Source organism: Hyla sarda, chromosome 8 (assembly GCF_029499605.1).
Source record: "Hyla sarda isolate aHylSar1 chromosome 8, aHylSar1.hap1, whole genome shotgun sequence".
In the NCBI taxonomy this organism is placed as follows: Eukaryota; Metazoa; Chordata; class Amphibia; order Anura; family Hylidae; genus Hyla; species Hyla sarda.
In genome coordinates this window covers 187817741-187833431 of record NC_079196.1, presented here as the reverse complement: position 1 = coordinate 187833431, position 15691 = coordinate 187817741, and the positions used below count along the sequence as shown (strand labels likewise).

General features: G+C 44.0%; 1 protein-coding gene across 3 annotated transcripts in view; it reads right to left on the bottom strand.

Moving 5' to 3' along the window:
• TRRAP (transformation/transcription domain associated protein) overlaps positions 1-15691 on the bottom strand; it is a 201312-nt gene that overhangs the window by 68783 nt on the left and 116838 nt on the right. For all 3 annotated transcript variants that reach the window (XM_056537084.1, XM_056537086.1, XM_056537085.1), the window contains 6 exons: positions 13926-14072; positions 13684-13803; positions 10630-10917; positions 8878-9015; positions 4839-4951; positions 2873-3008 (listed from right to left, as the gene is read on the bottom strand). In XM_056537084.1, the coding sequence (XP_056393059.1) occupies positions 2873-3008; positions 4839-4951; positions 8878-9015; positions 10630-10917; positions 13684-13803; positions 13926-14072 (942 nt within the window). The remainder of the gene's footprint in view (positions 1-2872; positions 3009-4838; positions 4952-8877; positions 9016-10629; positions 10918-13683; positions 13804-13925; positions 14073-15691) is intronic.

Genomic DNA, 15691 nt, shown 5'->3' with positions numbered 1-15691 from the left:
TCAATCACAGGGTGACAGAAGCAAATAAAGCGGCCCCCAATACAGGGACCCTGCAGATATTAAACTGATAGAAACATTGGCCACAAGAGGGCACCAAACGCTACCAAATGGTCTGAGTGACTAGCGGTAGATTGATATTTTTTTAAATGGCAGGAAGGAAGCGTGGGGGCAAGGCACCCTGCGCTGATACTGCCCGTGTGGTCCCCTAAGTGAGATGGGATAGGATGCCCACAGAATGTCCCTGATGTAGGGACACTTAAAATAAGCACATTCCTTGGAGCGGCGACGGCTCAGAACAGCACACTAGAGAAACGCCTGCCAAGCCGCCGCACGGCTCAGAGCCAGGGGATAAGAGCGGGCCGGCTGGAAGAGCATGATGGAAGAGAGGATAACTAAGCGGCTCTGCCTACATAGCGCCGCCGAACCCCCCGCAGCGAGGGAGGAGCGGGCTAGACGCTGCTGAGAGAAGCACACGGCTGTGGGTAAGCAACACGCAAAACTGGAGAAGCGGCAGCCAGACCTTTCGGTTCGCGCACCACTTCAGGGGGAGAAGAAGGGCATACCTACATGCCGCCATAACTCCCTGAACTCCCGCCGGCTGAACACCCATGATGCACACACCTGCCGAGTCCGCACAGCAGACCCAGGCGCCGAGATGATGCAATGGCGGCTCTCTGCGCATATTAGGAGCGTGGGGAGAGCCGCCGGCCTGCAGCAGACCTGTCCACATGCAGGCGGCTCCGGCTAAGAGCGCGGAGCCACAGATAGTGAAATAAAAACACTTGAGTAGTTTCCCTCATAATCCCCCACCATTGCCGCTGAAGCCCTGAGATTCAGTAGAAGCTGCATGAATAAAATGGCGAGGGTTAACCCCTCAACTCCCAGAACTCATAAACAGCACCTTGAGAAGCAGGGGATACTACTACTGCTCGTTCGTGGGGGGTTGGGGTGGCCATACTCATCTCAGTTGTCCCCATATACTCACCCCTTGATGTCTTCTGCCAGCATTAGGCCATGCTGCATCATGCCAGGCTGTCCTAGCGAGGCGAGCAGGGGCAGTGGGGGACCCGGACACAGGGTACAATCTCCAGCCGCAGGCAGTTGGCGATAAGGGGTTGACGGCCCATACTGTTATGTTCCGTGCTCCTTTGTCGCATATGGGGGAACAGGTAGCACCATGCTCCTGAACCCCCACCAGAAAGAGGGGGAAAAAAGGAGATAAAAACCTACACTAAACAGCCCTTACTAGAAAATAAGCCTCCTACTGACTAAAACTGATTACCTCACTTCCAGTGGGCGGGTATATCCTGCCAGGGAGGAGCCGACTTTTTTTTGCAAGAGCATATACCCATCAGTATAGTTGTCTCCCAATGAAGTGCGACCGAGTAAAAATTTTTCCATCAGAGTAACCATATATATATATATATACACACACACACACACACACACACACACACACACACACACATATATATATACACACACATATACAGTGACCCCCCGACTTATGATGGCCCCGACATATGATCATTTCAACATATGATGGCCTCTCAGAGCCCATCGTATGTTGAGGGCAGCATCGACATATGATGCTGCTGTGTGTCGGGGCCATCATACAAACAGCTATCTCACAATGCTGACAACTTCAGCAACTGACAGATAGTTGTATAATGTGCCCCGTGTGCCCCGTTCTGCCTCCTGTTACTCACATGCTGTCCTGCTAACTCACGCAGGCTTCCACTGTGAGCTCCGTGTAAGCCCCGGCCCCAGTGCCGCCATAGCCAATAGCCTGCAGCATCTTGCTGCAGGCATCCAATGAGCTGCTGGCTGCCCTCCCCTTCCTTTCCTATAGAGCTGTAGTCGGCAGGATGGTAATGGAGGACATTCTGTCCCCCCCTGAAGGTATTTAAAGAACTGTACAGTACTGCATGCGATGTCACACATCACATACAATACATATACACACTATACACCCCATACATCAATGTTTCCCTATCAGTGTGCCTCCAGCTGTGGCAAAACTATAACTCCCAGCATGCCCAGACAGTCAATGGCTGTACATGCATGCTGGGAGTTGTAGTTGTGCAACAGCTGGAGGCACCCTGGTTTGTTTAACACTCCCCATACACTCCACATACAATGGTCATCCCAGAACCAATTAGCAGTTTCCCATAGAGATATGTATTCAACATACAATGGTTCCGAGGCCCCAGAACCAATTACCATTTTTACATAGACATATGTACTCGACATATGATGGTTTCAACATATGATGGTTCTCCTGGAACCAATTAATATCATATGTTGAGGGACCACTGTGTATATATATATATATATATACACATTATTTTATGTATTTATGGACCTAAAAGTCTGTTAAATGTTTATAGTTGTTATATTTTGTTGCCATTGTTACTATATGCTGACCATTATTAAAATGGGGAAAAAAATTCAATAAAATACTTTACACTGTATATTTATAAGCTTTTTGGTAAAATCTCATATCTTAGGGGTGTAACTAAAAAAATAAGTTTGTGCCTTTAATATGACAAAACCCAACCACGAGACCGAACCCAGGCCCTAACTAAACAGTTAATCATTGTTCTCTGAAGCAACATGTAAAAACATGGCTGTATTTTATATATATAATAAAAATAAATAAAAAATAAAATAAAAAAACCCACAAAAACATTTATTGGTGACATGCCTTACTAGCCAGAAACCACAGCTGTGTTCTAAATCAAACAGATTCCCTAAAGAGCCTTTTATTGCCTCAGTGAAATGAGCTGTAATGCTGACTTTGTGCAAACATTGTAAGTAAGAATGAGGGAACACATTATCGGAATGGGGAGAGAAAGGAGCGGATTCAGACCTGGACGAGGGCTTCTTTCATGGCCGTCCAATTAGAGACCCGCCAGGAACATTCGAGGACGAGGTACGGATTGATGTGGCCCTTTGATTGGCCGTAGTCCGTCAATGCCTCCCACTGATTCAGTTCTTTAGAGCATCTAGGGGAGAGACAAGGCGCACAATGGTAATGGCAGAACGAATGAGGAGACGGCACGGTCATCTTACCACGTGCCCATTTCTGAAGCCTCCGGGTAACACAAACTCTACTATTGAACAAATACACAGAGGGCCACATTCAAACAACGCCTTAACCCAGTGCTTCCCAACCAGGCCGCCTCCACCTGTTGCAAAACTACAACCCCCTTCGGCTGTCCGGGCATGCTGGGGGTTGTAGTTTTGCAACAGCTGGAGGCGCCCTGGTTGGGAAACACTACCATGCAATATCTGAAGGCTGTCTGGGCATGCTGAGAGCTGTAGTTTTGCAACAGCTGGAGGCACCCTGCTTGAGAAACACTGCCATACAGTATATCCACTGAGTGGCTGCATTGCCCATGTAGCTGTGCTGTAACAAGAAAGACCAGCTTGCTTGCTTTTGGGCAAAATGTCCAAACTATTCAAATATAACATTAAATAAATTGCACGGTCAATGGGGTAAATCGAAAAAAAAAAATTAAAAATTTAAAAAATAAAGATATCAGTATTGCCGATTTTTGGTCACTTCATGTACCAGAAATAAAATGTTTTATATTTAATATATTTATATTAAATATATTTATATTTAAGTAGTAAAGTAAATAAAAACCTATATAAATAGGGTATTGTAGTTATATGGACCTACAAAATATAAAGGTGTAATTTTTACTGAAAAGTTTCTTTTATTTTTTTTTGGTGTTTTTATTTTTATTTTTTTACAATTTCGTACTCAAAATTGTTTCTTTTATTTTTTTTTTCACCGAAGATTTGTTAGTAAGAGTGAGGTAATAATTGGTGAAGCAAAAAAAATTATTATAATATTATTAATAATAATAATAATCATCATAAAGAAAAGCCCTTATATGGGTCTGTAGGTGGAAAATTAATTGAAAGTGTTACGGCTATTACAAGGCTAGGAGGGAAAAAGAAAAAATGAAAGTGCAAAAATGAAAAATCCCTGCGACCTTAAAGGGGTACTCCGCCCCTAGGCATCTTATCCCCTATCCAAAGGATAGGGGATAAGATGTCAGATCGCCGCGGTCCTGCTGCTGCAGCCCCCCGCTATCATGACTGTGCAGAGCGAGATCACTCTGCACGTAATGATGGGCAATACAGGGGCCGGAGCATCGATACGTCATGGCTCCGCCCCTCGTGATGTCACGGCTCGCCCCCGTCAATACAAGTCTATGGGAGGGGGCGTGGCGTTCGTCACGCCCCCTGCCATAGACTTGCATTAAGGGGACGGGCCGTGATGTCATGAGGGGCGGAGCCATGAAATCACGCTGCTCCGGCCCCTGTATCGCCCGTCATTACGCACAGAGCGAACTCACTCTGCGCAGTAATGATGGCGGGGTGCCGCAGCGGCGATCCCCGGGGTCCCCAGCAGCGGCACCGCGGCGATCTAACATCTTATCCCCTATCCTTTGGATAGGGGATAAAGATGCCAGGGGCGGAGTACCCCTTTAAGAGGTTAAAGAATGCCACTCACATTGTTTTGAGAAGCAAAATATTCCATTTCATTAGATATAGCTGGAATTCACCTTTAACCCCACTGCTCCTCCCCCGCTTTAGGCCCTGTGCACACAATTGATTTGAACACAGACTATGGCATGGATACAAGTGTATTCTGTGCATAAATTTGTAGTTCAGTGGAAATAAGTTGCTGTCCCCACACACATGAAACTCTTTAACCCCTTCAATCCATCTGTGCGAAAAGACTACCGTATGCCAAGCACTGATAATAATATAAAAAGAAAGATAGAACTTTGGAAAGAATAGAGAAGATTCACACTTACCGAATCCAATGATCCTCCCACAATTGATATTCTGGAAAAACAGCTGGAGATGCGTTGCTTCTTTCATGTTCTTTTTTGGCTTTTTCCATTGCTTTTTCATATGTTTCTTGGGCCTAAAAGAACAAAAGAATCAATAGCTTTTCATCTACAGGATCTGTACGTGCATATTCTGCACCCCGAGACCGATCAATATGTTCACACGGAGAATAGAACAGAGGATCAGGCCTTCGAACTTTCAGAAACGTATTTCAGATTTATAGGAAAAACCTTTTGTGTTATTAAAGGGGTACTCTGGTGAAAAACATTTTCTTTTTTTTTTTCTTTAAATGAACTGGTGCCAGAAAGTTAAACACATTTGTAAATTTCTTCTATTAAAAAATCGTAATCCTTCCAGTATCTATTAGCATCTGTATACTACAGAGGAAATCATTTTCTTTTCGGATTTCTTTTCTGTCTGTCCACAGTGCTCTCTGCTGACACCTCTGTCCATGTCAGGAACTGTTCAGAGCAGGAGAAAATCCCCATAGCAAACATATGCTGCTCTGGACAGTTCCTAAAATGGACAGAGGAGTCAGCAGAAAGCACTGTGGTCGTGACAGAAAAGAAATCCAAAAGGAAAAGAATTTCCTCTGTAGTATACAGATGCTAATAAGTACTGGAAGGATTGAGATTTTTTTTTTAATAGAAGTAATTTACAAATCTGTTTAACTTTCTGGCACCAGTTGATTAAAAAATAAATAAAAAAATGCTTTCCACTGGAGTACCCCTTTAAAGGGACTTAGTCTCGCTGGACACCGAGATCTATAAACAAGCTATTCCCAGTACACCACTGCTTCCTCAGTCTATGGAGGCATTGGGGGAAAAACTAAGAGAAAAGTGATCCAATCCGTTCATATTTAGGAGACCCAAGGACTAGAAATTAGAAGCAAGGCAGGAAAAGGACCCTTTAAATTGGCGCTGTTGACTAAGGCGAAGCCAGAGGTGATGCAAAAGTCCTCAGCAGGACATTTTATTAATAAAAAACAGACAGATGACGCGTTTCGGGAGGACCATCCCTTCCTCCGATCAGGATGAGGTGGTAACAGTACAAACAGGTTTGATATGAGGAAGGGATGGTCCTCCCGAAACGCGTCATTTGTCCGTTTTTCATTTTCTATTAATAAAATGGCCTGCTGAGAACTTTTGCATCACCTCTGGCTTCGCCTTATCCTTCATACCTGAGTCAGCAGCGCCAATTTAAAGGGTCCTTTTCCTGCCTTGCTTCTACCTCCTACTCCAGGATGACTTTGTCTACTCCTGAAACCCTTTGGCTCAGCAGCGTCTCGTACCCCTAGCACCCCAACTGTGTTTGTGGGTTACATGCGCTATTGATACTATCACAAGGTGAGCAGCCATCTATAAGCTCCGCGGGGTTCCCCCCCACTTACCACCCTCTCACCCCTGGGTAATACACGAGGCGCCGTCCATCGGTCCTTTTTTTTTTCTCTTCACAGAAGGGCTAAAAGTGTCTCTGATGATAGATTTTTTTTATTTTATTGAGAACCTCCCATTACACTATTAGTAGGCCAAACACTCTGTGCTAATCTCTTTACAGATCTATTTGTATTAGTACATAGAACTTTTTCCTGATAAAAAGCTACAAAATCCCTGCACAGACAGAGGATAAAAATCCAACTTCCCTCAGGTGGAGATTTACTTTAGCCAGTTTTCTTTTTTCTTCTCACCTTTTAAAAGCCATCATTTTTTTCTACAGACCCATTAGGGCTTTTATTTTGTGCAACCAATTGTACTTGGTATTAGCTCATCGGATCCCTGTGATCACGTGGTTTGGTTCCGATGAGCCTCCTGAGCTGACCAGTATGTTTTATTTATACCTTTAGCCACCGTAGTTGGCCTTGACCATGAAGTCAAAAGGGTTCATGAGGAGCAGCAGCAAAATCGCTGCTCCCCGTCATTAGCGGTGAGTGTCCAACTACTGAAAGTAGACGATACTTACCGCCTATGAAGCGAGAGCAGCTTCTGCGATCACTTTATAGTCACTTAAAGGGGTACTCCGCTGCTCAGCGTTTGGAACAAACAGTTCCGAACGCTGGAGCCGGGAGCTTGAGACGTCATAGCCCCCCCCCCCCCATGACGCCCTGTCCCGCCCCCTCAATGCAAGATGACGTCACAAGCTCCCGGCGCCGGCTCCAGTGTTCGGAATAGTTTGTTCCAAACACTGAACAGTGGAGTACCCCTTTAATGCTCCAGCAGGGAATACATTTACACCCTGGTGCATTATGTTTCAGTCGGCATGCATCGTCAAGGACAGTGGTCTCCAACCTGCGGACCTCCAGATGTTGCAAAACTACAACTCCCAGCATGCCCGGACAGCCGTTGGCTGTCCGGGCATGCTGGGATTTGTGGTTTTGCAACATCTGAAGGTCCGCAGGTTAGAGACCACTGGTCTAGGGGTTAAATCTGTGATTACAACAATTCTAATACAACACAAGGTAAATCCAGTTAAATGAATTTTCCATGTCACTGATATATGGGATAAGATCCCAATAGGGACATATACGATTTTGGCTTCTTGACACTGAATACAATTATTTTTGCTTATATTAAGAGGTTAACACTGAGCCCATGCACACTATGGAAATTTCCAGGTGAAAATTCCACACACACCAGGCGATGCCGTAATTAATCGGTGCTATGATTACATGGACACGCGCCATCCCAATTGACAGCAATGCGGTTCTGAGCAATATTTCGATGAAAGAACGAACCAATTCATACTTTCGACGGAATCTGTAATTTCAATTTTTACAGTGGAGCATTGAAGACAATGAGAGGCTGCTAGAACCGAAATTGTGTTGTGTGCATGGGCCCTTATGATCCAATGACATGGGTGCATGTGTGCCCGCTTAACAAGATCAGAGGTTTTGAGCTAATGTATAAGTTCGAGATTGTTTCCATTCACTGACAGCAGAAATCAAGGCAGTCAAACTGGCTTTTGTGATATAGTAGAAAGATACATAATTTCTCAATGGACAATGATATTAGAGGTGTATAAAACCGCTCTGTGTCAAACCAGTTAAAAGGGTACTCCGGTGAAAAACTTTTTTTTTTTTTTTTTTAAATCAACTGGTGCCAGAAAGTTAAACAGATTTGTAAATGACTTCTATTAAAAATCTTAATCCTTCCTGTACTTATTAGCTGCTGAATACTACAGTGGAAATTCTTCTCCATTTAAAACACAGAGCTGTCTGCTGACATCACGAGCACAGTGCTCTCTGCTGACATCTCTGTCCATTTTAAAAAGTGCTAGCGTAAAAGGAAATCCCCATAGCAAACATATGCTGTTCTGGACAGTTCCTAAAATGGACAGAGATGTCAGCAGAGAGCACTGTGCTCGTGATGTCAGCAGACAGCTCTGTGTTTCAAAAATAAAATAATTTCCGCTGTAGTATTCAGCAGCTAATAAGTACAGGAAGGATTAAGATTTTTTTAATAGAAGTAATTTACAAATCTGTTTAACTTTCTGGCACCAGTTAATAAAAAATAAAAAAATAAAAGATTTTCACCGGAGTACGCCTTTAACAGCAACTTTTGCATGATCAGAGACTCAGATCAATGATCAGGGAGAGCACAGGTTCTGACGCACAGAGGTGTTTAAAGGAGTACTCCGCCCCTAGAAATCTTATCTCCTATCCAAAGGATAGGGGATAAGATGTCTGATCGCGGTGGTCCCGCCGCTGGGGGTGTGGCCGTGACGTCATGAGCCTCCGCCCTGCACTGCCAGTCATCTGGAACGGAGCGAAGTTGCTCCGTGCCCCGGATGTCTTGGTTGTCACAGCAGAGATCGTCGGGGTCCCCAGCAGCAGGACCCCTGCGATCAGACATCTTTGGAAAGATGATAAGATGTCTAGGGGTGGAGTACCCCTTTAATATCGCTCATTTGTAATGTTCATTTCTTTTCTCACAGATAAGGGAATAGGATGTCCTGAGGGTGGGAAGATGGTCATCAGACATTTACGACCTGTGTAAAACATTGTACCTGTTCAAAAAAGCCATGCTGTTCATATGCAATGGCCGTAGCAGTCTCTGGGAACTTGCAGCGCTTCTGCCACAAACCGGCCCACATGTCTTCTTCCTGGAGAAGGGAATATAACTCCGCAAGGGAATCTAAAATCTCCTGAAAGAGATCGAGATTGGCACAGTGTCAGAACATGGTAAATTTACAGGTAAAAAGAACTCAAACATTAAACTACAGGCAGCTGCTAACCTTTCTTATACCCACTGTTCAAAAAGGCAATACCGATAGGTGATATGGCAAAGGGGCACTCCGAATCATACCACTGCTTTCATGTCTGTGTTCCCTACAAACCAGAACTGTCCCAGCATTACCAAATAGACATTGTTTTATTAAGCCACCGTGGTCTTGGCTTAAAGGAGCCGGCCAGAGCTTCTTACATGACAGTGCGCTCAGCCTATCACCGGCCAGCGATAACGCCGACGTCTCTGTGACGTGCCGAGCCTAAGAAGCCAGAAGACCTGCAGCTGCGGAGGAACAGGGCCAGATATCTCCGCAACGGGGGAACGTGGGAAGGTGAGCAAAAGTTTTTTTCTTTTCTTTTTGCAGCCTGGGCAAATCTCCTGCATTTCTCCTTTAAAAAAAAAAGGGTTGAAAAACACTGATCAAGTGTGAATGAGGCCTTAATAAGGGGAGCCTGGTGAGTCATCTACAAGTGTTATCCAGAATTTACAAAAAAAACACCCACACCTATGCTTAGGTTGTGTGTGTGTGGTATCACCAACCTTAGTTGGAAAACACGGCTTTAAAGTAGTGCAGTGAAACATAGCATGGATAGGGATAAGTTATAGATCACGGGGGTCTGACCGCTGGGACTCCCTGCAATCTCCTGAACGGGGCCTCGGCAGTCTGCTGGAAGGGGCTGTGCTGACCCCCGCACAGATAGCATGGATAGGGGATAAGTTATCTGTGCAGGGGGTCCGCACACCCCCTTTCATCAGACTTCCGAGGCCCCGTTCAGGAGATCGCGGGGAGTCTCAGCGGTCGGACCTCCAGCGATCTATAACTTATCCCCTATCCTTTGGATAGGGGATAAGTTACATTTCACTACAGAACTCCTTTAAGGCCTTTGAAGCAACAGATGCATAGGCTGTCCGGCATGCTGGAAGTTGTAGTTTTGCAACAGCTGGAGACACCCTGGTTGGGAAACTCAAGCAGATAGAGAAGAGCCGGACATAGAAAAGACCTGCATCCCATGCTATGACCTTGGGCGGGCACGAGCGGCTCATCAGCTCGTCCCCCACTAGCTGGCAGATGTCTCCTGCAGTGTACGCCAGTGTTTACTGTGCGCTATTATCAGCTTTTAATGGGCTGCTTTTGATTTCTGCATGATAAGCCGGCAGATTTTCAAGGCTCCCTCCTGCACCAGCCCTGAAATCTAGTGGCTCTTTATTAATTGTCCTTAAAAGCAGTTATAATTTTTTTTGTAATATATATATATATATATTTTTTTTTTTTTTTTTTTGTCTGACTATTACTTGAACATCTCTGTCCACAGGAAAGGGCAGCAAAATAACGGAGGGGGAAAAAAAAATCAAATCAAGTTATAATGGCTGGAGATGTGTTCATAGTGCGTTTGGCACGAAAACCAAAAAACATGGAACATTATCGGCACAGTAAAAGAATATTACTTTCCTCCTGTCGGCTGGCCAGAATCGATAATAAAAAAAAATACCTTATTCAAAAGTGCTGAGACAGAAAGGAATTGCCGCTTACTTGCTGAGGTGGGGTGATGCTTTCTTGTTCGTAAAATTCGGTCGTCTGCTTGGGTTTAATCTGGAGGCTGAGGCCTTTCTCGAACGCCTGATGCTCCAGCATGAGCGTGGAGCGGAACCACAGATTGTGCGTCTTTCCCAGGTACTTGAGTACACAAGGCCTGATGGGGATTGGAGGGACGCACTGAGACATGGCCTCCACGAAGCAGTTCAAGGCGCTCGGCTGGCAATCTCTCTGCACTTGGTGGCTCCCGCTGCACAGGAACGGGCTAATTTCCCCAGCCAGCGCCTGGGAACAAATAAAGAAATAGCAATGATTGCAGGCTTCAATGAACTGGGATCTCTGGAGCACCTGTATCAGTACATAACTAGTGTGACTGATATGAGGGATGCCAGGAGAACGAGAGATCGCTGTACCTGTGGTTACACAACACATTACATCTATCATCACAATGCATCCTAACAATTAACAGAAGAACAATAATAACTAAAGAACTATAATAACTAAAGAATTATTGCAAAACTACAACTCCAAGCATGCCCGGACAGCCAAAGGCTGTCCGGGCATGCTGGGAGTTGAAGTTTTGCAACAGCTGGAGGCACACTAGTTGAGAAACAACGGCCTAGAAAAAAACTTGTAGTGTTCCCTCAAATTACAATACTAATTGGTTCTGGGACGACCATTGTATGTTAAAACCATTGTATGTTGAGACCATAACTCTATGGAAACCTGGTAATTGGTTCTGAAGCCATAAAAATGTCAACCAAAAACAGGAAAAAAAAGAGGATTGAAGGGGTACTCCAGTGGAAACGTTTTATTTTTTAAATCAACTGGTGCCAGAAAGTTAAACAGATATGTAAATGACTTCTATTAAAAAATCTCAATCCTTCCAGTACTTATTAGCTGTTGAATACTACAGAGGAAATTCTTTTCTTTTTGGAACACCGTGCTCTCTGCTGACATCTCTGTCCATTTTAGGAACTGTCCAGAGCAGCATATGTTTGCTATGGGGATTTTCTCCTACTCTGGACAGTTCTTAAAGTGGACAGAGATGCCAGCAGAGAGCACTGTGCTTGTGATTCAGTAGAGAGCGCTGTGTTCAAGGTTCAAAAAAGAATTTCCTCCGTAGTATTCAGCAGCTAATAAGTACTGGAAGGATTAAGATTTTTTTTTAAAATAGAAGTAATTTACAAGTCTGTTTAACTTTCTGGCACCAGTTGATTAAAAAATAAATAAATAAATAAAAATAAAAAATTTTTTCCACCGGAGTACCCGGAGAAAAATAAGTAGGTATCTAATACAGATAAAGCAAATCCTTACATATAAAAATAAGAAAGATCTGCTGGAGCCGCAAATCACTGTCTATGTAGGGGACAGGAGCTTCTTCAGGGTCCTGTACAGTACACAGCGTCCTAAAAAATTTGAAAAGGAGCCGCCCTCTAAAAGGAGAAGCTAACCCTGGTAAAGGTAAAAAGTAGTACAGAACATGTAATACCTTCCTGTACTGTAGGAGGCGCTACCAGACACCAGTCAGTGCATGCACTTCAGTAATACAGGTGTTTTACCAGTGAATGCTCATCCCGATTGGTCAGTTCTTCCAGCCATTGACATGTTCCGCAGATTTGTACTGTCTGTAGTATTGTAGGGTGAGTCTGGTTTTAAGTTACAATGATCCAGAAAAGACCAAAAATATTGTAACCCGAGGCCATTGTAAGTTGAGGGACCACTGTAGATATTTTTTACAAAATTCGTCCTGTATAAAACTAATAGGTTACTAAAGAAGTGTTAAAAAATGTATATTACAAAAAAAAAAAAAAAAAAGTGTAAAGCCCATTTACTAGATCACATGTTGATATCTGGTTGGTTTACCTGTGTGTGTATAAAGCCATGCCTCTAAGCTTGCCATATACATTACATAAGTGTAAGCCAAACTTGCCAATTTCATCAGGACCAGGCAACCATCTAATAAGTATGGGTGCAGATTTATGGGAGAGATTTTTCGGGAGGTATAAGTAGCCACCAGAGAAGTTGGAAGCAGCTGTTTTTTCGCAAAAAAAATAAAAATAAATAAAAACATGCATGCACAGTTAATCCAAGCATGCATGTGTATAAGGGAATCAGGAGAAGCAGCTGACTGGGGAACAATCACTTGGGCTGCCTAAGGGTTCGTTCACACGAGCAGATTTCCTTTCAAACTCTCATCGTGTTTCCCGCTGTGAGTTTGAATCTCCACTGCAGAAAATCTGCCACACACCCCATTGAAGTCAATAGGGTCTGCGGCAGATTTCCAACAGAGTAAATCTGCTGCTGAGAATATGCAGCGGACAGGCTGCGGAGAGCCCGCCACCTTTCAAACTCGAGAAGCACGCTGCAAGTCTGAAAGGAGATCCGCTCGTGTGAACGAGCCGCATGGGTACGTACATAGCTGCAGATTTTCCTACCCATTGACTTTAATGGATAGGAAAATCAGCAGTAGTAAAATCGGCAGCAAAATAAGTCCTTGTGAACATACCCCAGGTATGACCACATTTTGAAGTCCGTGAAACTGAGACTATCTTGTGGTTCGAAGGCACCAAACTATGACTGACACAGATTTCTATGGTAAGATCAGCAAGATCCTGTTTAGTCCCGGTGTAGAGCCAGAACCCAATTTCTAAAACCATGTCAATATTACATGTGAAATACAGTATTTCCTAAAGTGCTGCAAAACTGTCTGGAATCTCACAAGATCAGAATAAAACAAATCAGAAATTTAAAAAGAAAAAAAGAAATTCTTTAATTTTGGTCCTCTCCCTAACACACTATCCATCCAGGTAACTTCTATATAGTTCTCTATGACCTAAAATAAATATAGCTATGTTATTAAGTGCATGTACCAGGTCACTGTATTCCAAAAAAATACAACATTGTGCCACTTCACAACTTCTTCCATTCAGACTGTGAGGTGCAACAGTATTTTAGCACAATTTTTAGAAAAGAGCCTTTTAGTTTTGTTGCACTATTCTGCCCCCTAGTGGCAGGACTAACTAAAAGAACCATATAATGCAAACTTACATGTTGTTGCCGGTCAGAAAGTATTTTCCACAATCTTGGGAAAAGTTGTATCCAAATCTTCTCAGCCAGGGGGGTTGATATATGACACAGCTGGACAAAGGCTATTAAGAGAGCCCCGGTCTGCAGGGAACACAATCAGAGAGGGACATGATGGCTTCGACCACGTTATACTCATTTGCAACCTATTATACAGAAATCAACACGCAAACTCATCGCGATGATAGCAGATAAGAGGCGCTGACCTTTACTTCCCGCAGAGAGTCCAGGAATTTGTCATGTCTGTTGGTTAACATATGGAGCTGATTCCCAATGTCTTTTTCTGACTGCTCTTTAGTTTTCGGGTTGGTGCTTTGGTCCCCTGGTGCAAGCTCAATATCAATTTCTACATCCTGAATACAATACAAATGGTTTTAATAGTCTTAAACATACAGAATGTATTCTCCAAAAATGACAGGTGGCACTGTATTAGCAAACAACATGGACAATGTAAATTTAAGCAAATTTCAGAAAGCTAATCTGCCACATACTCCATTACACTTAAAGGAGTTGTTCCCCCAACAACACATACCCCTTATCTTATGAATATGGGATGAATGTATGATCACTGGACACCTTGCATTGAACATTTAATCCCTTTTCTGTAGACCAGAAATAGGAGTTGTTGAGGAAACACCACCTTTAACCCCTTAACAACGGATCAAATTTTTTTTTATGAAATACCACATACCTTGACACCACAAGTATTTATATTTTTTTATGTTTACATTTAAAAAAAATGGGAAAGGGAGGGTGATTTACATTTTATTGGGAGAAGAGGGGTTATTCACAATTATATATTATACTATTTAACTGCAATCTTTAGATTGCTTACGATGGTCAGTGCTAGGCATAGCATTGATCAGTGTTATCAGTGCTCTGCTTCTCCAGCAAAAAAATAGAGACAATCGAGGGCAGGTAGGGACCCTCTGGCCTTTATATGGTCCTGATCATTTGACATAATCACCCTGTGGTAGTCACGATCAGCTTCATCAAGCATTAGTACTTTAAATGGATAACAGACTCGCAGCAGCCCCTAGCTATCAATATCAGCCTGGGCCACCCAGTATGGAGTGGGATCACAGATGAATCCCGCTCCAATGCTGTTCCCCTAAAGTTTAGGGCCTAAACTGAGAAAACATTGTATGAGGACTGTATAGGGGAGAACTCACTTCTGTTAATACTTTAGTGAGGGACATTGTTATTTGTGACCTAGACTCGCATCGGCAGATGCAAACGTGTGCACCTGATAGAACTTGGCAAAAATGTGCACAGATGATCAAGTGGCCACCTTGCACACCTGCATAGCAGAAGCCCTGTTCCAGACCACCCAAGAGGCCCCAACGGAGCGGGTAAAGTGAGCTGTAATTCGAAAGGGCGGGACCTTCCCTTTACAGTGATACGCCTCGAAATGGCCAACGGGATCCTCCTGGAGATGATCGCCTTAGAAGCAGGAAGCCCCCTACACCAACCATCGGGAATCACAAACAGCGAGTCACAGCGCCGAAAAGAAGAAGTGACCGACAAATAGGACTTGAGGGCCCGAACCAGGTCCAACTAACGGAGAGAGCGTTCCCAAGGATGGGAAGGGTTGAGACAAAAAGGAGGGGAGAATGATGTCCTCATTCAGGTGGAAGGATGAATTCACCTTCGGCAGAAAGGAGGGAACCAGACAGAGCACAACTTATCCCAGTAAAGGATGAGAAAGGGAGAACGGCAGGAAAGGGCTATCAACTCAGAGACCCTCCGAATAGAGGTAATGGCCACGAGGAAGGCTACCTTCCAAGAAAGGAAACAAAGAGAGACTTCACAGAGAGGTTCATAGGGAGAGTCCTGCAAGGCGGACAGCACCAAATTTAAGTCCCAAGGAGGAGTGGGGGACCTGTAAGGAGGAGCCTCGTGGGCCACCCCTTGTAAAAACCACCACGCCGCAGCGGAAAAGCAGCGGAAGTGAATTTGGGTGGCAAAGGGG